This window comes from Micromesistius poutassou, assembly GCF_964030765.1.
Source record: "Micromesistius poutassou genome assembly, chromosome: 18".
NCBI classification, from domain to species: domain Eukaryota; kingdom Metazoa; phylum Chordata; class Actinopteri; order Gadiformes; family Gadidae; genus Micromesistius; species Micromesistius poutassou.
In genome coordinates, this window is record NC_140288.1 from 12557638 (window position 1) to 12580057 (window position 22420).

The 22420-nt window shown below is 46.4% G+C and overlaps 1 protein-coding gene across 1 annotated transcript; it reads right to left on the bottom strand.

The window, feature by feature from the left end:
• Window positions 1–600: 600 nt before the first annotated feature.
• On the bottom strand, window positions 601–22157 carry lhfpl3 (LHFPL tetraspan subfamily member 3). Its single transcript, XM_084482763.1, has 4 exons — window positions 21566–22157; window positions 3233–3463; window positions 1919–1963; window positions 601–1545 (listed from the first exon to the last, which is right to left on the bottom strand). Exons 1-3 carry the CDS (start codon window positions 21990–21992, stop codon window positions 1941–1943), a joined length of 681 nt encoding a protein of 226 aa, XP_084338889.1. The 5' UTR covers window positions 21993–22157; the 3' UTR covers window positions 601–1545; window positions 1919–1940.
• Window positions 22158–22420: the final 263 nt, after the last annotated feature.

The window sequence follows — 22420 nt, forward strand, 5'->3', positions numbered from 1 at the left end:
AGCAACCGCCGCGTGCTTTGCCGGCAGCCAGGAGGGACTACTTTTTTGTATTCGTTAAAAAAAAATGCTTTTCCGACTTTCTCGCTCTTTCAAAATGGAGGGTGTCTATGACTTTCATTTCGCCATACTTAGGTAACCGTTTTATAAAAGCAATAGATCACTTCAGTCAGTGCGGAGGGACGGCGACCCCCTTAACTGTGGTATAATGAGCACATTTCACAGCCCGTCGTGATCTAGTGCTTAAATTAAGTATCTGAATGAAACGCAACTGATGAACTACTGAGTTTGGAAGTTTGTAGGCTATTTTGTGTTGCTAGCTAAATCAAGTTTCTAAAGCAATAAATGGACCAACATTGATTGTTAGTCTTCTGAAAACCTGGATATAGTTTGACATCATTCCAACTACAATTGTGTCAAACACACACACACTTTTTCGAATAAACAAACACAAAATATTCACCCCACAGAATGGTGCCCCTGAAGACGTAAGAGTTTCAGTTTTTATTCAATTTAATCTTTAATCAGTAGTTACAATGTAAAATGTACACATGTCAATATATACAGACCAGGCAGTTAAATCACTGCATCTCCAGTGTGAACAACATCTGGACGACCAAACACACTGCAGTGTCCTCTCTGTCAGGACTCTCTGTTGACGAGGTCAACGTCCGCAGAGTGGACGGTGGAAACGTTACGCCCTGACTGTCCATCGACCGCTGACCTCCTGTAGATCTGGGTCTGTCCTTGGTTCATATTTTGGGATTCACTGAGGATGGATTCTGTTATCTCAGGGGAACTAGATCTCTGCTGCAAAGCCTCTCAATAAATCCCTCTTACATGATGCTATGGCAGTACTGTGACAGACCGTATCTCGGTGAAACACTGCTGTTGTTGACGTGTGAACGTCGTGAAGTCAAGAGGACACGGGGACGTTTTCTACATGAAGCTGTACAGACAAGATCTACAATTCATACCCATGACAAATGTTTCTCCTTCCCATATTCTGGTCCAATGTCCGCAGCAGTCCTGAGGATGTTAAGCCAATGGCTCCGTCCCAGCAGATCGACCTCATCGCCTTAACCACATGTTCACGGTGTTTCAGCCAACATCTGGATGCCGTGGGGGGTGCAGGTTTCATGACAGACGGGGGCAGAGAACCAATCAGGAGCTGTTTAGCCCCCCGCAGGAAAACCCTTTCAAAACACAACTTAGAGACGAAGATAATAATCTCTTTTCTGCGTTTGCAGACCACGGTTTGTGAAACGTTGTCCTGTTTGTTTCCCCTGTACAGCGTAAAGGCTTAGGTAGCAGCTAGTTGCTTTATTTCTTTGTGCATTTTTTGAGCTCCTGAACTGCATCTTAAAACCAGAGTCAAGGTGAGGCTGGTGAGTGCTAAGATGAAGAAGGATATTTAACAAGGTTGGCGGTCCTGAAGTGCTTTCAATACATGCTCTTCAAGTCCCGCCTTCTGGTCTCCTCCTCCTCAACATGAGCTGAGGAGAACGAGGCTGGAGCCAAGGTGTCGTCCTGACCAGTGGGAAACACCTGCAGCCAAAGCACAAGGACATCGGTGTCATGGTTACCATGCATTCAGAGCTCACAGCCCTTCCCCTTAAACCCCCTTCCCCTTTCCTTCCCTCCATCCAGAAGGGACAAAATATCAATTTTCTTTTCTGTGTTTTATGTGAATCATATTTGGTGTGAAAGGATACATGTATGTATTTAAACATCACTAATCAATAATGTATTCTATCAATTTATAGCAACAGCTCCATGACAACCATAAGACTCTCTAAGACTAAAGCATCAAATACTTATTGAACAAACGAAATAGCTTTACGAAATTGATTGAATAGAGTACATGTAAACTGAATGTGATATGAACTCAGACATTGCTTTAGTATGAAGCTCTGGTTACCTGTGAGAAGGTGTTCCATCGGTCATATGGCCTTGTTCCCACTCTCTGTGGAGACAAACAGCGCGGTTACCATTGGCCCTCGCACTGCTGACCACAATGTACGTAGGACAACATCCCTACATTATAATCTGTAATGAAAACAGAAACAGGATAGGCTATCCACCTTCTACACTGTAGGAGGACATCAGAATGGACTTCCCTTATGTGGTGGCGGTTTGCATTTGTGTTGTGTTTTCCGTTATTGCGCTTGCTTTTTCTGAATCTGGAAAGTGTTTTGGAAAGTCAGTTCAATCAACACTTCACCGTAGAATATGGCGGTAAAAAACATAAATTGTGATTGATTGTTTTAGAGGATCTGGGCTTTGCTTGTGTCCATTACAAAACAGTTATTTTTTATGCACATCCATTTCCTGTCACAGACGGTGTTCATTTGGTTTCCACATTCTCACCGTGCCTCAAACTCTGGTCATTCCTCCCTTGAAGTCGGTCACTCCCTAGCTTTGTTCTAGCATTCACTCACTCACTCACTCACTCACACACTCAAACAGGGTCTGCCTTGATAGCGCCCTCTGGGTCGGTTAGCTCATAGCGCTACCAGGTCTGGTCCTGATGACAGAGCTACCAGGTCTGGTCCTGATGATAGCGTGTGATTCATGAGGCTCGCTGTGTAAACCTCCATCCGTCATTTATCTGTCCAGCTGCCCGAGGCTTCAAAGGATTCGTGAGCAGCGAGCTCTCGCTCACCCTTCACCTCTCCCCTCTCTCTCCTCTCTCACCGTCTCTCGCTCCGTCACGTTGTCCTTCTCTCATCTCCCCCTTCTGTCTTGCATTCTAGTCCTTTAACTCCATATCCATTTTGGCATTCTCTGTGAGGTCACCATCCCTGACCATCCCCCTCTCTAATAAAGCAGCTGCCGCGACGCCACGGCCGTCCACTACATCCAAACTACTCCCAGGCGCGGGAAAGCAACCACCAGAAGACATCTGGAGCTTCAAGGCTCCTCCACACCAGCCTAGAGGGTGCCTAGAGGTTAACGGGTGGAGAGAGGGGGGTTTTGGAGGAGGGGGACGGAGGTGGTGGAGGGAGGTGGTGGAGGAGGGGGAGGGAGGGAGGGAGGTGGTGGAGCAGGATGGAAGAGGAGCAGGCCAGATGAGAAGAGGATGTGGACGTTGGTGGTAGAACGGAGGAGGAGGAGGAGGAGGGTGGAGGAGGAGGAGGAGGGTGGAGGAGGAGGAGGAGGGTGGAGGAGGAGGAGGAGGAGGGTGGAGGAGGAGGAGGTGGGTGGAAGAGGAGTGGGGGGGAGCGTCACTCACTCTCTCCCAGCAGGTCTTCCGACATCAGGCTGTCCTGGCGGTTTCCCAGCACGAAGGCGAGGAAGGCAAGGATGAGGGCGTCCATGATGCCCATGATGGCCAGGATGTAGGCCCAGCGCACGGAGCACGCCCCCAGGGTGTACTTGTCCGTCTGCTCGCCACACATCCGCTTCACCTCGTCGCTGTCCCAGCCGTCGGGGTAGATCATGCAGCCCAGGATCAGACAGGTACCTGGAGGGTGGGGGGGGGGGGGGGGGGGGGGTGAAGGAGAAGAAGAAAAGCAGGCCATGAGAAGACATGTTTTGTATACTGAGATTGTCCCCCATGTCCGCTCCCACCCCGGACCAAACATGCGCTCTGTGAACGCCCATCCCTCGCCTGGACCTTTCCACAAACGGAGTGCTCGTTCAGAATCACGAGTGTTCATTCATTTATAATCCAAAGGCAACGTGACAGGGAAAAATACACAAATTGCGAAAAAGTCATTTGTGCCGGATTTAGATTGTTGGCCTGTCCCACTGCGGGGATTTGGATGTAGTGCGTCACGTCTCTGCAGCGTTACAGGAACATTACCGTGTCACACCGGCATGTCAGCCGGGGGACTGAAGTCATGAACCTGCTGGGAACAGGAGAGGAGAGAGGAATATTAATGGGAGTATGTGGGCCGAGAGAGACAGACGGAGAGAGAGAGTCAGATGGAGAGAGAGACCTAATGCATGCCGCATTATGTTGGAAGAGAGAGGGAGAGTGGTGGAGAGTACACGTCACAGGGGTGTATAGTGGTACAGGGCTGTCTACACTGCCTTCATTATCTGGATGTCTGACACACACACACACACACACACACCAGGCCAATCAGTGTCATGATGACGTCTTAGAGGTCTGTTTCTGGTTGGAGGGCTGTCAAAAGAGAGCGTGTGTGTGCCTGTGTCATGAATAGGGCTAACAGCCTAAGTTGGAGATAATCCAAGGAAGTGACACATCCTTTAAGGGTCCTCCCTCTTGGCCCACACAGCCTCCAATCATTCCCTCCATATCATCCACACTCTCACTTCTCTCTATAGTAGAGAATTATGGATATACCACTAGCTGTGTATTCCACTGAGCAGACCTGACACATATCAACACATACAGGATGTGGTAGATACGAGGTCTGACCGCAGCACCTCTGGCTCTGTGGAACTCACCAGCCACTACTGTATGTTGGATGGAGATGGAGAGAGAACGGGACAGCGAAAGAAGGACATCAGAGATGATGATGATGATGGATTCAATAACACCCAAGCAACTCCGATTGGTCAATTCCCATGTTCAAGCGTGTTTAAATGCCTGGTGAAAGAACGGACAAAAAGATTGTGCTTAATTACAGAAAGTATCGCTACGCTAACTAGCCGAAACTACTTTCATGAGCCTAGTTTCCATAACAACGTTCAACTGACCAAGAGTCGGCTATCGTTACTATAGGAACTATTTTCTGATGGAGATGAAGAAAGCTTGAATTTGAGGGCAAATTAACCCACAATATGAAAATATTTTACAATATTGTTGATAATGAAGATGGTTTGTGTTATTGAATCGCAATCTTACACTCGATCGTGTTCTTGAATGTCATTATTGGTACTTGGAAGCACAGGACTTCGGAACTCGGCGCAGGTGCCTTGTTCCTACGGCTGTGCTTCACGTACCAATCATGACGTTCAAGAACGCCATCTCGTGTAAGATTGCTTAATAGTAGCGTCTAACAGGTCTAATCAGAGGCAACCTGCAGCCAGCTTTACTGAGCCCACTCATCCTCACAGCTCCACGCTGTAACGAGCACTGTTCATACTGCCATTGATCCCACTAACGATGCTCATCATAGCTATGATCACATTAATAATACAACAGTCAATATCTTACGCCTGCATGTCACCCAGGCAGGCGCTCCATCCAACCTTCTGCCAGAGGGATTTTTTATTTGGCTGTATAATATAATATAATAAATTCTCTCTACTAATGAGAGTGTCTTTATCTGATATCCACATGAGATCAGAGAAGGATTTAAACATGCGATTTAATATATGATATTATTATTTTTTTAAATATTATTTTCAAGCCCCGATATGACAACAAAGTGAAAGATAGCCCCTAACCCTAACCCTATATAGATATCGATTTACTGGCCCCTTCTGCCGCCACACTCGATCTGTTCTGCTGCTGCTTGTGGGTGAATGGAGGGCCCTGGTTTCTCACATTCAGATCAGATATGAGCTGCAGTCCATTAGCCCTCCTTGTTGAGATGCACTCTGTCTTGTGGCGTCTACGCCCTGCTGCCGGCCTCCCCTCCACACGTTAGTGGACTAAATCAGCCACACAAGTCCCTGGCATCACCGCGTCTATCCTGCTCTGCTGGCTCCTCATTGAACGCTATTAAGTCCTTCTGCTGACTGGACTGCTTGTCTCACCAGTGTGGAAGGCCCCTGGCCTAAAGACGTCCCAGCGGCGTGCGGTCGTGGTGGTGTTGGTGTTTAAGTCATTGACCGCATGACGGCGCCCCTTACCCCGTTATCGGTACACTGTTACGAGGCCATCGCACATCATCTCCTCCGTAAATCTTCACGGAGCTTTCCTCCACACAGTGCCTCACGGCAGATCAGAGAGGAACTACGACTGTCTCTGGCTCTCTGGTGTTTAATGAGATCCAGCCTCGGACTAAGCAATTGCTCATCGATCTTTATGGATGATTGATGAGATGCGAGGGCATCCACTCTCTGATTAGTTCAATGCTTGTTGTCTTCCTTCAGCCGGATTCTTTCCTCCCCAAGTGGCGTCCGATAGGTGTGGGGAATGGCCTTTGGCCTTCTGTATTAACATTCTCATCATCATCATCATCATCATCATCATCATCATCATCATCCTAGTTTATTTTATTCAGGCCGGAATTATTCCTCTCCCGAGGGTGGAGCCTGTCTGACTGGTCATAATCGTCCTCTCCACACAGAGTGGTTCTGGGCATCTGTGGAATCCATGCCCAGCCTTGCTTCGGTCCTGCCGCACTACCTCCTCCCACGTCTTCTTCTGTCTTTCTGGGCTCTTATCAGAGGGCACTTCCAGTTTTCTCACAAGCGAGATCCAGCCAGAGCTGCGCTCAATGCGGCCGAACCACCTTGTCCACGTCCATGTCCTGGATGCTGTGCATTTTGAGGAGAGTCTGCACTGACCTCATCCCTGCCTTGATATTACACATCCAGCGGATCATGGCGCAGTTGTTGCATCGGAGGTGATTCAGAGAGGCGCGCTGCATCAGCCAACGCCGTAGCGTTCAGCAGAGTCCTCCTATCTGACAGCTAACGGCTCAACACTGTTCAGTCAGGACTAAAAAAGACGGTTGCGCTTCCCAGGGTTTTCCTTGGGTTTGTGTCAAAATGGGAGACATCCCTGACATATGCAGAAATACACATTGAAATGTGCATGCGTTTTTAATTTGAGAAGCGTTGCTGCAGTTTTCCTAGAGAAAAACTGCAGCCCCCCTGCGTCAACCGCCCCCCCCCACCCATGGTTACATCCTGCTCTCCTCAACACGACCAGCTGTCCTCCGTAGTTCAGCACAGATCACAGCGTGTTCACCTACCCTCACCTCCTCTCCTCCTCCACTACCTGACCACCACATGGTGCTGTGCTCCCGGCCCAAGCCTCTGGGCTTGTTATTTCTATATTAATCTCTCTGTGTTAGCGAGAGAGAGAGAGAGAGAGCGAGAGAGAGAGAGAGAGAGAGAGAGAGAGAGAGAGAGAGAGAGAGAGAGAGAGAGAGAGAGAGAGAGAGAGAGATATAACAGTAAAGGGAGGGAGGGAGGGAGGGAGAGAGGGAAGGAGAGAGAGAGATGCATCATGCCGCGTCAGTAGAGATGTTTTTATAGGTGTGTGTTTGTATGCGTGAACATTGTTGTGTGATGAATTGCATGTGCATCATGTGTGCGTTCATGTGAGGAAGGGGGGCTGGGATGGAGGAGGGTTGCATAAACAGGAGGAGATACATCAGCAGAATCCCAATACACCTCCTCTGAGACACAGGGGGGGGAGTAGAGAGATCAGGTAGAGCTGAGGAAGAACTGCACTCACTGACACCATCAGTACCTTATCATCAAGTCTTCAGAGGACAGAACTCAGACTCACTCTCTCGTCTGGTTTAATTTGGTTTGAGATGAACGAGCCGCAGTGAGTCCACCTCCACTAGAACGTGACCCGTCCTGACTGGTAATGGGTCCAGGAGGGCTCCTCACGCTGGTGCTGGAGATGATTGCTGAGGAACCCCTAGCAGGTCGTTTGGGGAAGCCCCTTGGCAAGACAGATCTGCAGAATGAAATCCAATGCCTTCTGTGTACTGGTTCTTAATGGTTTAGTCCTATGGGGACCGGTTCACTCGTATGTGGCTCACCACTGAGAGAGAGAACGAAGGAGACGGGGGAGGAAAGGGGGACAGAGGGAGAGACACAAAGAGAAGGAGAAGGTGGGAGAGACAGCCAGGAAGGGGGAGAAGATAGAGAAAGAGAGGGGGAGAAAGACAGAGGAGGGGGAGAGAAAGAGTGCAGTTGGATCAGAACATGGAGGAGCAGTTAGTTGTGTTCCCAGCATGCTCTAGGTCACACCCTGCAACCAATTGAATAGTACCAATTGTCGTTTTTGCTATGGAATCGCTATGGCAACAAATATCCCACTCAATAGGAGTGGGTAGACGAAACATTGTCATAAAAGTTTGAAAAGTCCTCCTACACCATAATCCTAATAGAGGATAGCATCCCAATTACCAACGAAGAGAGACGCATTTAAAACAGAGCGAATGCCCCAAAAGCCCACTGGTGGTGAGTCTCGTTACATAACGACCCACTTGTGGTGGGTCTCGTTACATAACGACCCACGGCCCGGCGTGGCTCTGCAGCAGGAGGCGCTAAGGGAACTGTCATCTAACCAGCTGTCCCCTGTGTGTCTGATCAGCTCCATGCCGCCTGTCTCTGTGTGCAGCTGCAGGTCGCCGTGGTGACAGAGAGGCTTCAGCCCGGACCAGAGTCCAGGTGGTCGGCCCCGGTACAAGGGGAAGCAGAATGCACCCTGCACGTCGTTACCATGGTGACGCACTGAGCTCACAAGCCTGTGGGTTATCCATTCCCAGGGTGCACCTCTCTACACACACACACACACACACACACACACACACTCCATCGTCCCGAGGACCCTTCCTCTGCCCTGGAAAAGCGAGTGATGCTGCAAGCCAACGATAGCTGTGTTTCCATGGCAACCGCAGTCCGTCGCGCAGAATCCAAGCAGAATACTTCAGGAGGGAGGGTGATCAACTGAGGTGGCTCTCTCTCTCGTTCCGTCTACCTGTCTCTCTATCATTCTCTCTCTACCTTTATATACCTCTCTCTATCACTCTCTCTACCTTTATATACCTCTCTGTATCACTTTCTCTCCCCCTCTCCCTCCCTCTGTCTACCTGTCTCTCCATCACTCTCCCTATATCTATCGCAATTATTCTCTCTCTCTGTAACCCGACCCCAGAGCTCTTTTCTCGTGGCATCCTCCGATGCACATTTCTTTGTAACCACAGGAAGATCTGAATATGCATTTGTTTTCAAACTTCTACCTGTGAACTTAAAAACCACCAAACAGTGTGCATACTGTGGTAATAAACTGTTCAAACATTCGACAAACTGTGGTTACAAACAGTCGGCAAACTGTGGTTACAAACAGTCTGCAAACAGTCCGCTAACTGTGGTTACAAACAGTCCGCACACTGGCAACAGTCAACTGTGTAGTCCCTGCATGAGGGTCATGATTGCGCTATCAAGAAAAAGTGGTGACTAACGGCATCTATAAATATAAATGTGTCATATATTATCCCAGAACAGATCAATTTGATGGCTCTGTCTGCACTTGTGGGAACATATGCAGGCTGTTTAGACTATTTTAAGAGCTGTTCTCTACCGTGACCTGGTGGGATGGGGGTTATTGAATACATAAGAAACAAAAGAGAGATAGGTCTCCTGAGTCTACTAGTCCACCAACAATAACCGTCCTGTATCCCCATCGCTGAGCTCAGCACAGAGCTGGAATGGTTTATTTTCTCCTGACTACTTCCTCTCCAGGCCAAAGGCTAGCATTGGAGGAGGGCCGGGTGATTTATTCTGGACATCGTGTATGCTCCGACTGTTATTAGCCTTTGAGAGCCAAGCCCTGGTCAGACACATTCTGTATCTCTGCTGAAGGTACTGATTGATGCCCAGAGGAAACAGAGTGGATGTTGGACCGTGGCGTTTTATGGCCCGCAGAGGAAGCTAGTGGATCATCGTGTTCTACATGACGGCAATGGGCTCAGACTGGGACTTTTTCCCTCTAGCGGCCACATAAAACAGGGATGTTGTTAACTGCCAACAACCGGACAATGAGGACCAACAGCTTTGACTGTGATAACATCTGTGGCTACGCTAATAGTAGCTAGAGGGCCAGGAATGTAGGTCAAGCTACTAGGCGGAAACCAGGCTAAACATTTGGACTGCGCTAACAGTTAGAATTGAGCTACCGGTTAGGATTTGGCTGAAGAATAAGGACTGTGCTAAGTGGCTAGTGCTAAGCTAACAGTTAGGACTGTGTTAAATGGCTAGAATCAGCTAGGACAGCTGGAGTAAAAAAGCTAGGGTTGAGCTAACAGCTAAGGTTGTCCTATATGATGTGTGTATGACCTTAGAAAAGCTGCATGACCTATAAAACCATTTTGAATTCCACATCATCATTTACCCTTAACCATGGCAGGTGCCCAGGGCAGGTGCCTCGCTGATAGATGGCCGAGCCCTTACTTAATGGTTGTTGTCTCTTCAACACAACATCCCATGTCATCATCATCCTTCATTCTGAGAGTGCCCAGACAGGGAATATACATTCTGTCACTCCACACAGACAGATGCATCGATTTAAACATCTTACTCTGCCCCAGCCATTACATGGTCTACTGAAGAGGAAGATTCAAATCTAGGTGTAGTTTCCAAATCCTTTATCACAAATAGACCACTGAGCCAAGATGTTCACTCAAGGGACATGTTAACAGCCAGCCCCTTTCTGCTACATGGTGGACCCTCAATCTCTTCTTTCTTATTTCAAATTATCTTTCTAATTATCAGTACTCTTACCAGAGGCCATCCAATCGTTATCTGTTCTCTGGGTTATGTGAAACAAAAAGGTCCAACCCCCGTATTTCCTATTGGGTTACCGTGACTTGAAGAAGCCAATCACAACCTGCCTACTACCTCTCTCAGTGGACATGAAAACATGAAAGAGGGCCGTTAAAGTCCGAACCAGGACAGCCAATTGTTTCTATGTTCGGTTCATCTGTATCCTCTCTGCCTTTTGGTCGTGTATCATGTGCTCTTCTCATTGCCCTTGGTTTTTTAATCTGATCCCACCACGTCCTCCACTTCATGTGGTGCTGACGAAGGCTCTTCACACAAGGTGGGCGAACATGAGTGTGGTTGCTGCTCATATGTTCCACGGTTCTCCGGTCTGATGCTGCCATTCTTCTTGCTTATGAATGTGTCCACATCCTGGTGGTTTGTGACGGTTTTGGCATATCCAGTTATGTCGTAAAGAGTTGTCTTAGTACTTGCCACACGGCTGGTCTGATGGTGTTGAAGGGGGCTCTGATGTATGTCATTATGAGCCCTGATTGTTGTATGATGTCCTGGTTGTTAGTGGTTACATTTTGGATATCCATGATGAGCCGCCATCTTGTATTCTTGGAAGTTCACTTAGTAACCCGTGTAGGTCGGTATGGCCCGATGGAACGTACTGTACGACTGGATCGGTGGACCCTGATTGTGGCAACAGTTGCATGGGGGCCATGGGGGAGAATTCTTTACCTTTTGTGTTTTCTATCCATTGGTCCGGTCTGGGTTGGTGCTGTCTCTTTGTATTTGTTTTACAGTTTACAGTTTTTTTTTTCTTTAGCCTAGCCAGTGCCTGTTTGAATTGCACAGCACTTTGGTCAACTATTGTTGTTTTTAAAGGGCTATTAAATAAACTTGAACTTCTTCCTCCTCTTCTCTGGATGTATTTCTGGTGTCATGTTTGTTAGTCTCTTGTACACGCCTGTTTGATCTTTTGAACATGCCTCTGTTCAAAATATCAGAGGGATGAGCTTTTTTTGTCTTCTTTTTGTTGTGTCTTCTGTTGGCCAATACGTAACCTTCTCATGGCGTCTCCTAACAGTTTAATTTGCCTTATGATGGCTCTTCAAGAGGGAAACCAGTGCCATCATTCTAAAAGTCTAGCCTTCTTCTTCTCAGCCTTCTTCTAGTCTGTCGTCCTCTGGGGTCAGAGTATACAGATCTTGTTGTCTTTGTACGATTGCTTGAACTCATTTTTCTTGTCATTATGTTGGTATTTTTTTTTTGGCTTAGAAGGGTCAGGGAAGCTTAGCGTACAATCAAACGCTCACGTATAGGCTACACGTTTCAAATCTTTAATTAGACGCTCTTATGTACTACTACTGGCCTATGTCACTTATTGAAGAACACAGTCTTTTAGCATCAGCTACTTATTTTACACTGAAGATGTAAGCTTTCTAGCTCCGGAATGGAATGGAATCACCAATCGTGGTTCCCAGCTTTTGGCCCGTGGGTAGGGGATGAAGGGTAAACCCTATTAACTGTTACAGGAATTAGTACTTTCTTTTTAAGTAGAAGTGGCGGAGAAGAGATCAGCTGGATAAGATAAGATACCAGGAGAACAGAGGAGAGATTGGGAAGAAAACAGAAAGGAGGATAACTAGAAGAGACTAGACGAGAGAAAGGAGAAGAGTAGAAGGGAAATAAATAAAGCCAATGCCTGGCTCATTGGTGCTTGGTGATCACAAAGATAAACCCAGAGGGGAAATCCATACACCCTGCGCCTCCTCCAAGCTCCTCCAGAACCACTGCTACATCAAGGTTCTCCACTGAGGAACGCCTTCTCCAGAACCACTGCTACAACAAGGTTCTCCTGAGGAACACCTCCAGAACCACTGCTACATCAAGGTTCTCCTGAGGAACACCTCGTCCAGAACCACTGCTACATCAAGGTTCTCCTGAGGAACACCTCCTCCGGAACCACTGCTACATCAAGGTTCTCCTGAGGAACACCTCCTCCGGAACCACTGCGACATCAAGGTTCTCCTGAGGAACACCTCCTCCAGAACCACTGCTACATCAAGGTTCTCCACTGAGGAGCAGTGCCATGTTCGCCATTGGACACTACAACCACAACCATAACATGTACTACTCTCGATCCAGATATAACGTTGTGTATCGCTGGCTTGCTTGATTCCCTACAGAAGGCAGGTGCAGATGTTGAACCCAAAGGGCATCTATAAGGCGTTCTGTTTTATCGGATCATGCATGACTAAAATAAACACGTCACGAAGAGCAGGTTGGTTGTTTTATTTTGAGGTAATGAGGGAGAGTGGTGTGAATTATGCAGTCTGGTTATCCAACATAAGATGTATTTGCACTGAAATCCCATGATAATATGTTGATGCAGAATACTTTAAAAGAAAAATCCTTCCACAAACTAATTACGTTCGTAAAGCGTACTCCCCTGGCCTTCAGGTCCTAATTAAGCAGTTTGGTTGACTTCCAATGCTGAACGAGTCAAAGAGAGAGAGAGGGTTGCATACGGAAAGACAAGTCAATTAAACAGTTGTCCAAGGCTGTGATGTGAGAGTGGTTTGTTGCAGCCAATCGTGTTGATTTTGACCTCACCCTGGTCTCCTGTGAGAATTGAGTAGCATTTTCTTCTGTCGAGACCAGCTCGCTTATTGGTCCACCAGTTCGGGTTAACCCTTAACTCCAAACATATTAACGTTTCAAACTTCGGCCACTGTATCCTACTCCATGATAAAACCATCCTGTCTATTTCTGAGTAATCCCCCAGCCCGACCCCATCAACACCTTTCAACACACTAACTCATTCTGCTGTCGTTTCCCAGCACTCTCTGGGGACTAATGGAGCTGTAGCTCTTCCATTGATCTTGTGGCTCTTCATCCCCACTCCATCCAAACACAAGGCATCGACCCATCTCCTTCGCCCGCTGAGAACCATAGGTCCTCTGTTACGGCTACCATCTACTAATGTTCCATTTACTTCCTTTATTCTATTCACTGTAAGTCGCTGTGGATAAAAGCATCTGCTTTTGGCAAGGGCATAGGAAACCTTGTTAAGGTGGGGGGGGACAGCCTAGGACAGATGTATATATCTATCTATATATCTATCTATATGTATATATATATATATACAGTATCTATATATCTATCTATATATATATATATATATATATTTATTATATGTGACAAATATCATCACTGAAAGATTGGATTTTAAAAGTGTGGGTGACAAAAACAGGTAGAGGTAGAGGTAGGGGATCCCCTAGTTAAGCCTTTGCCCATTGGTTTTATCTGAAGGGAATGAGAGTGAATTCAGACATGTCATAAGGTCACCTTGCTTAGGGAGGCCTACAGTGTAGGCAGTGGATATTGGGATGATCGAACCCAGAACCTTTCAGCCTGGGGTCAAACAAGACTGAAATCGGTGCTGTGTTCCCCATCTGCGAGGGGATTAGATAGGGGGAAGGTATGTTGGTCTGTGAAGGTCCCATCTAGCCAACCGTCCAATCAGGCTACCACCCCCGGCCTCCACCTCGACCCTAATTCGCTGTGCAACACTAATGCCATGACTTAATTCTGAGGAGAGACGGGATCATCAATAATGAGCCGAGGGCTGACCTCGAGGGGACAGCCGCTCCGACAGACCACACTTTGCTGTTCTTTCTTTGGACTGAAGAGACTCTGGCTGTAGCAGCTAGGGAAGACAGGGTCTGGATCAAATGGTAATGGTAAAAAAAATGAGTATTTTTGCGGTGGAGGAAGGTCATTACTGATGAAGAATTAATGGCAAATGTGTTTTGATCACGGTCTACAAAGAAAGAGACACCGATGATAATATATATATTTAGAAGATGCTTTCATCCAAAGCAGTGAATTCAGACACGTCATTATATGGGTTAGAGCTAAGGTTAGGGATCCAAGGTGCCTAAAGGTAGATGGTGGACATTGGGTTCTTAACCCATAACCTTCAAGGTGAAGTTAAACACTCTAACAACTTAACTATTGTTATCAACTAGCACCATTTGGTGACAGCAGGTTGCAATACATGACAACAACACATTTTTCACCAGAAGGAGCTTGTTATTGTAAAAAGTCTAGGGGTAAACCATAAAGTTAAATCCATAAAGTCACAGAAAAATAAAAGGCAGAAAGTAATGTTTCTATCCTTGGGGACAGGCGCACGATCCTAGGGATTATCACTTAGTCGTGCTGGGGGATTTGTCAGTGATCCCATACACAGAGGAAGTAAGCAAGAGGGTTATTCAGTGACGCTCCCTTGAGGATTAGATAACACAATAGGATGAGGCACCAGTAGATACCACTGTGTTGTCTGCATGACGGAAATAACACCACCGTTCGGGAGCTGAACCACTGAATTCAGCACCATTCCCTGATTCCATCAGGTCCCATTCAAGTTAATTCATAGACCTGATCTATACCAAAGACAAATGCTACAAACACACGCACAAACACACATGTGGCGTTCTCCCTAGCCTCTCTCGCCCTCTCTCTTTCTCCCCCTCCTGTTTATCTGCTCTGCAGCATGTCCATGAAAATAGCGAGCCGCTGCCATGCTCCCGACATCCTTGTGTTAACTAGGGGCTGATTAGCTATAAGACAACAGCGGGGTTTGCACCACATAGCTCCATCGTCCTGCAGGCCTGCGTCCGCACTGGGGCCCTCATTATCTCCCATCTCACGCCCCCCGGCTTCACCTTGGAGCCAGCCTGCCAACTGCCTCCTGCTGTTATCAACCCCTTTAAAGGAGAATCTATAAATACACGTTGCTGAAGAAGCCGAAACACGCACACACATGGAAGCTCTGCCTTCAGGAGTCCACCTCATGGGACGAGTGGGACACTCTGGGTGGGTGGTGGTCACAGCATGCTTCAGAACCTTGTTGTAGGGTGCTCTCTGGAAAAGATTCCACCCAAATGAAGATCTGGTGTAAATGAGGCTGTTGTTCAGTATGTTCCCTCCTTTTATCATCTGATACAAAAACATTAACTTGTAATTTAAACATTATTATTATTTTGATGGGGAAAGGGATTGAATTTGTAAAGACTCTTGTCGATTACATGGCACCAGTCAGCCAGAAGGAGGTAGCAGATGAAGTTCTGACATTTTTGTGCAGCATCATTATAACCCCATGAAATCTGCCCAATTTCCCAGTGAGCGTATGCTATCAATTTGCACTAGACATAATTAGAAGTATCTTTTTTGAATAAATCGGCTTGTATATGCGTGACATTTACAGAGCCTTCCAAACCTTTAGCTGTTTGTGCATTTTAATCAAGGATGCTCCATCAGATATGTAGAGGTTATCTATAAGTAAGCAATCAATCACAAACCCACATGCATATCAGGGGACCCCAAGGGGTGTCTTGACCTCAACACTCATTTCTGTTTTCTCTCAATTCTGGTTTCAGGGGATGCGACCCAACACACAGGGTAACACACAACCTACTGTTTAGGATAGTTTGCCACTTACAATGGAGTAATTTATCGGTTGCTCAATTAAGTAACGGTGAATTCCGATACACATTATCACTAATTTTGAATAGGTATAGCTTAGGGGTATCTTCATCAAGGATGCCTGCTGATAAGACTGCAGATATCAGGGAGTCGGACCCTAACCAACATGATACTATCCTGAACCCAGCGCTCCCTAAAACATCCCATACCGGTTGGCACGCTCAGTCAGGTGCTGCTGTGTTATGTTGGCCTGTAGCTCTCCCTGTTGATGGACACTCTATCGACCGTTTTATCTTTTGGTTTTTTGGGCCGAAGGCTATTAGGCTTTTGGAGGACTTTGAAGGACACCGGAGCGGGGACATCATTAGGCAGGCTGCCTGTTCCTCCATCTCTCACTAATCTCTCGCTCTCTATGAGCTTTCTCGCTTTCTGTTCCCCATGCTAATGATGATAAAACCTGTCAGTCACACTTTAGCTCTCTAAGTACCCTGTGACTCTCCAATCAGACATGCCAGTCTTGCTTTACCTCAAACCGGTTCTCGTTAAGACTCCTGGATCCTATCTGCCCATCACACCTCTTTTAATTAACAAACCCGATGCCAACCACAGTACCTGGTCCATTTCCCAATTGGTAAAATTCAAGAACACGATTTTGACAACAACCAATTATTTGTATTCATTTCCAGCTTGGGTCAAAAATGTTTTTTCTATTAAACCTTTATTTAACCAGGCAGATCATTAAGAACAAGTTCTTATTTACAATGATGGCCAATAAATAAGCTGAAGTACCATAAAATACATTTCAGGGAACCAGTGGTGCTCATTAGCTCACCCCAGAATAGCTTCTGGACTGTAATGGAATGCAGTCCCAGGTGGCTTTACAATTTTGGCAACGCTAACCCAATCTCAGCTGGGGCCTCTTCGTAACAGCTGAGAGCTGACAGGTAGATAAATAGCTAACTAAAAACGCATGGCCTACATTAGTATTCTGCTTGTCTGCACAACGCATGATACATCCTAATGCATGTGGCACCTGCATGCAACTAATGTTATTATTCTGCAGGTCTCCACAATCCATGCACATTCTCATGGAGATGTGTGCACCTGCTCCATATTATGTGTGTGTGTGTGTGTGTGTGTGTACCTCCTCCACATTGTGTGTGTGTGTGTGTGTGTGTGTGTGTGTGTGCGTGTGTGCACCTCCGCCACATTGTGTGTGTGTGTGTGTGTGTGTGTGTGTGTGTGAAGTACCAACTCCCTATTGGGTTGTGAACCCGTTTGGTTCGGGATACCCTGGGAGCAGGATTTAAAGGGACACATTTGTTTATGCCTGGAGCCTATGTGACACATTTGATACATATCAGTGAAAATCATTTTTTTTTTTTTTTTTTTTCAATGTTGTTAATGTACAAAGTTCTATGTACATTAAAAGATTAACAGCATTAACATTAACAGTAGTTTTGACTAGGTGCAGCGTGGACACTCTGTTCAAAGACATCCAGAACTTTGACCGCCCTTTAAGATGCTGAGTTGAGTGTGCTGATGCGGAGTTAATGCATTGTAATGCTTTTATCTTCATACCCACCACAGATCAATGGGTATGCAGACGTGGGTGAACTTTACAATCAAAATTGAGCCTTTAATGTTTTTTTGTTTTTGATGGTGAGAGAAAGGTTGGCCAGCATTGTGGTGGGGTACTGCTGATCTCAGCTGTAGCCTGATCTACATTAGAGAAGAGAGTGTAGCCAGGAGCTGCAGTGTGTTCGCATATTCCTTTCAGAATGGGGAGAGAAAGAAAATAGCATGATTCTTTCCAGGTTACAGAATCGGCCAAAACAGGAGAGAGAGAGAGAGAGAGAAAGAGGGACTAATGTCATGTGTCAGCAACTGAGTGATATCCAAAGAAAAACTAACTACCAATGATATAATTTTGCATTGGGCCATAGTGTGTGTGTGTGTGTGTGTGTGTGTGTGTTTGTCTGAGCCTTATATACAGTACTTAGGTAGGTTACATCATTGCAGTAAGCCCCTCAGACTGCTAGTATGAACCCACAAATACCCACAACAGGCTAAGACCTGGCTGATGTCATGAATGAGCTCCCTCCCGACCACAAAGACCACGGCTTAACAGTACGGGCCGTACTGCAGTGTTGTGGTGGTGGCTGCGTCCCTCTACATACCGACCACTAGTTTCCGCAGCGACTCTCTAACAGATCAATGAGCCTCTGAAACCATGTGGGCTCTTACTGTCCACTCTTACCGTCTGCAGCTAACGCTTCCCTTTCAGCAGCCTCCCCACTCACAGCCAGACGTTACCCGACAAACAGCCGCTAAAAGGATTGTCTACTGGAAACGCTTCCTGGGCACTTTTGCTCTCTCAGTTTCTAGATGTTTATGGCTGGTATGAAAATCAACCACCGTTGTTTCTCTAATAGAGTGTGTGTGTGTGTCTGTGGCACACAGCATATGTGTGTACTAATGCCAGCATGCATGTGCAATAGTCTTGTTCATGAGACGTGTTCTTATGTGTCTAATGATTATTTTGTTAATGCAGACACATAAGTGACAACTAGACAGCCTTCAACAGTGTTTACCGAGCATCAATAGATAGTATAGTATATATATATATATAGCATAGTAGATTGAAAGGGCTTTCGTGCTGCTCTCACTTACTGTGTGTGTGTGTGTGTGTGTGTGTGTGTGTGTGTGTGTGTGTGTGTGTGTGTGTGTGTGTGTGTGTGTGTGTGTGTGTGTGTGTGTGTGAAATTGGTTGTCAGAGTTAGTTAACAAATAATTGGTTCCTCAGCCCCAGAAAGGGTTCAGGTAAAACCCCTCTGGTGCTGAGGCAGGAAGACGGCAAGAAAAAAAGAGGGCAGGTAGAGATGGAGTAAATGAGGGGCAGGTGGAGATGGAGTAAATGAGGGGCAGGTGGAGAAAATGCATAAAGAGGGGCAGAGAACAGTGGGATTTAGAAACAGAAATGTAGATTCCATGTTATTCACAGTGCCCTCAAACATTCAAACTAAATTAAATCGTGATGCAATTATGCAAATGAGAGACAGTGAAACAGAGAACAGAGAATTTGTGTAGCTTTCGGCGCCTATAATTAATGTATTTTCTTGTCATGTTCTCCGTTTTGTATGTTTATCATGTAAAACCGACTTGGTCATTCAGTTGGAATGCTCCTATCTGGTTGCACATTCATCTCCTCTCGTCTGCTGTTCCTTGGCTGCCTCTGAGATAAATGTATAGTCCTTGATACCGAATATATCGACTTTGATACCAAATATAGTCCTTGGTTTGAGGCCAATGTTTCGTTTTTAGTACCAAAAATGTATTCTTTGATAGCAAAGCTCAGGAATCGATACCAGCCATAATGGCGACTGGAGACTCAGGGCTCAAGGAGGATTTTTCACTTCAACACAAAGTTCACCAAAAGTGTATGGTGAGCAAAGCCCCTTCCATAGTGCCACTTACAATTCCCCTGGAATCTCTTAATAGCCAATTTCACAGTGGCCTTAACAGTGCAAACTGAACAGTGTGTGTGTGTGTGTGTGTGTGTGTGTGTGTGTGTGTGTGTGTGTGTGTGTGTGTGTGTGTGTGTGTGTGTGTGTGTTTGTGTGTGTGTGGGGGGGGGGGATGAAGTATTGTGGTACTCTGAAAGTTTGGGATGAATTTATGAGAAGATGAGAAGAACGAGTCACCTAGTGGCCATATTGGTTCTTGGTTCATATTGGTTGCACTTTCTTCTGTAACTTTCGCGTTGTGTTGATCTCAGTTCTGTTGTTTTCTGCTTTGAGATTCGTCTGAGACCTGTTATTATCCCTGTGACTGGGTACAACTCTCCATTACGTAACATTTAGGGCATTTAGCAGACGCTCTTATCCAAAGCGACTATACACCCTTTCCTTGACTTGACAAGTTAAATATTGACTTAAAAATGATGAATTTCCTCTTTACTACCCCAATTCAACTGCTTGAAATTAGGCTTTTCCTTAGGTTGGTTGAATTGATCCCTGGGGGAAAATACAATGGACCAGTGTGGGCAACCACAATTGGCTTTCATAATAGGGTGAAAACCAGTGAACTTGGGGAATAAAAACCCCAGATTTAATAACATCTCCCACCGATCCCAGTGTTCCCAGTGAACCAGCGGCTGGAGGAACTGAGTTGTCTTGGTGAACGGTTGGCCAAACTAACCTACTTACTGGTGCTCAGCAGTGGAACAGGAGGAGGAGATGAAGAGGTTATAGCAGCAGAGGATGAAGTTAGACGAGGATATTGCTTGTCTCACCAGGTATTAGAAGTACAGCTTTGATCTCTGGGAAGAAGAGCAGCCCAGCCCAAACAGCCGCTCTGCAGCCTCATTATGCTGCTGGTGATACAGGGATGTTTGCCCTGCAGGATAATCTGTTTCAAACCCTGCCAGAGTTCAGGCCTTTCATCTATTCAAGTGCTTGCTGACTATTTTTTCACTTCACCACGTGCTTACTACTTGGTATTCATGAAGTGTCATAATTCTGTATCGATTCTGGTAACAAACACATTAACAGGCAGGCAGGACAGTGTAGTGGCAAGGGAGTTTGACTTACGGCCAGAGATTCTGGGTTCAATTCCCAATGTCCCGTCCCCCCCAGCCTACCTGAAGACTTCCTTTTGTCCGAATCCAAAGCACTACCTGCTGCGGTCTATTCAAATAAATTGTACCTCACTTTTGATAAGGCATCTAATAAATAACAGAATTTCAATAATAATAACTTATTTTGGATGGAAAAAATGTTTGGTGTGTTGTTAGATTATTGTAAATATAATTTACCTGTGATTAGATTTCTGAACCTGTATCAGTAATTTCCCATGTGTGAAACCTCATAATCATAACTGTGTGACACGTGTTAGATTTCACACCAGTGACACCCTTGTTGGATGTCTAAAGTTAAGGCAGTATAATTTGATTATAGGTGCAATTTTAGAGGAAAATAGGCCTATTGAATCAAACCATTATCTCAACCTCTTTTCCTATTTAGAAGGTTTTTCTGTAAAAGAAAACCTCTTCATTTTCATTTTAACAATCTTAATAAACATTAACCTTCAGCTGAATGACATTTCAGGACTAGGGAGTAGAGGACGTGTAATGCATCTGATATATATATATCTATATATATAGATATATATATATAGATATATATATATCTATATATATAGATATATAGAGGGATATATAGGCTAAATGTATGTTATTTGCTGAGTTGGAGGCGTGTAATTGTAATTTGTTGAAGGATTCTGTCTCCTTAATGTCAACTGCCGTAATTTGAAACCCTTTTAATGTCTTGGAATCTAGTTAATGAGAGAATACAGAGTTTTTACTGAATACCAAAAACGAGTGCATATTTACACATGCATCCACCTGTTGGTCCTGGTACTTGGTAACATGGCTATTGTTTGTGTTGTAACGTGTTTGACATCCACACATGATGCTCTAGTGTGGACGTCCCGACTCACGAGTGGACATGTGGACGTCCTGACTCGGGACATCCACACATGATGCTCTAGTGTCGACGTCCTCACTCGGGACATCCACACATGATGCTCTAGTGTCCTGACTCAGGACATCCACACATGATGCTCTAGTGTGGAGGTCGTGACTCCGCACGAAGCGTGTATCTGATGCACAATGGTGAAGGCTAAAGCTCACCTGCCGCCAGTTGCATCCAGCCGCAGATCTTGTACACAGTGCCCGTGCGGCAGAAGAAGAAGAGCAGGAAGCAGCCGATGCAGCTCACCACCAGCATCATGGACATCCCGATGAAGAAGGACGCGGCCTTGAACGCCCCTGACGGGATGGTGTGGAGCTCCGTGAAGCTGCCCTGGCAGGTCAGCTCCCGGGTGATGCCGTTCCCGATGCAGTAGTGGAACAGGCCGAAGTACCCGGACTGCGGGCTGTCCGCGCCGTCCCCGATCCAGTAGGGCGTGATGAAGCACACCACGTTCACTATGGCGAAGATCATCGTGGATATCGCCCACAGTACCCCGATCGCACGGGAGTTGCGCACGTAGTTGGTCTGGTAGATCTTGGCAGCCTCGGAGGCTGGGATCATGGTGGAGGGCATCCCGGGAATCATGGTGCGGGCTGGGGGGTGGTCTCTCGGTCGGCCCCGACCGTGCAACGTGTGACACGATATCGATAAGACGAACCCGTCAGGTCCTCCTCACGGCCCGCGTTCAGTGATCGGCAGTCAGTGATGATTCGCGATGCTGCTGACACTCTCTGCTTTTACTGTAGTCTCTCTGTGCGCTCACCGCTGCATCACTACGCACTTGACGGGGTTCGTCTCTCTCCTGGTTTCTTGTCACTTCGTGGTTCTTCTCTCTCTCTCCTCGGGGCCGTTAAGCGACGAGGAGCGCGGCAGGAGAAACCCGACCTCAGACCAGGAGCTCGGTCTTCGAATCCCGATGAACGAGCCTCCCGTTATCCACCATAATAATAAACCCGACCTACCTGAGCCGCACGCCGGGCATCAGGACGTCACGGTGACGGGGGGAACAGAAC

What these genes read in the sequence shown, in the direction of transcription:
- lhfpl3 (XM_084482763.1), bottom strand. Translation starts at nt 21,992, where the DNA reads ATGATTCCCGGGATGCCCTCCACCATGATCCCAGCCTCCGAGGCTGCC. An exon ending in CTGGATGCAACTGGCGGCAG is followed by an intron (nt 3,464 to 21,565) that starts GTGAGCTTTAGC and finishes CCCACCCTCCAG; the next exon opens with GTACCTGTCTGATCCTGGGC. An exon ending in GGAAGACCTGCTGGGAGAGA is followed by an intron (nt 1,964 to 3,232) that starts GTGAGTGACGCT and finishes TTGTCTCCACAG; the next exon opens with AGAGTGGGAACAAGGCCATA.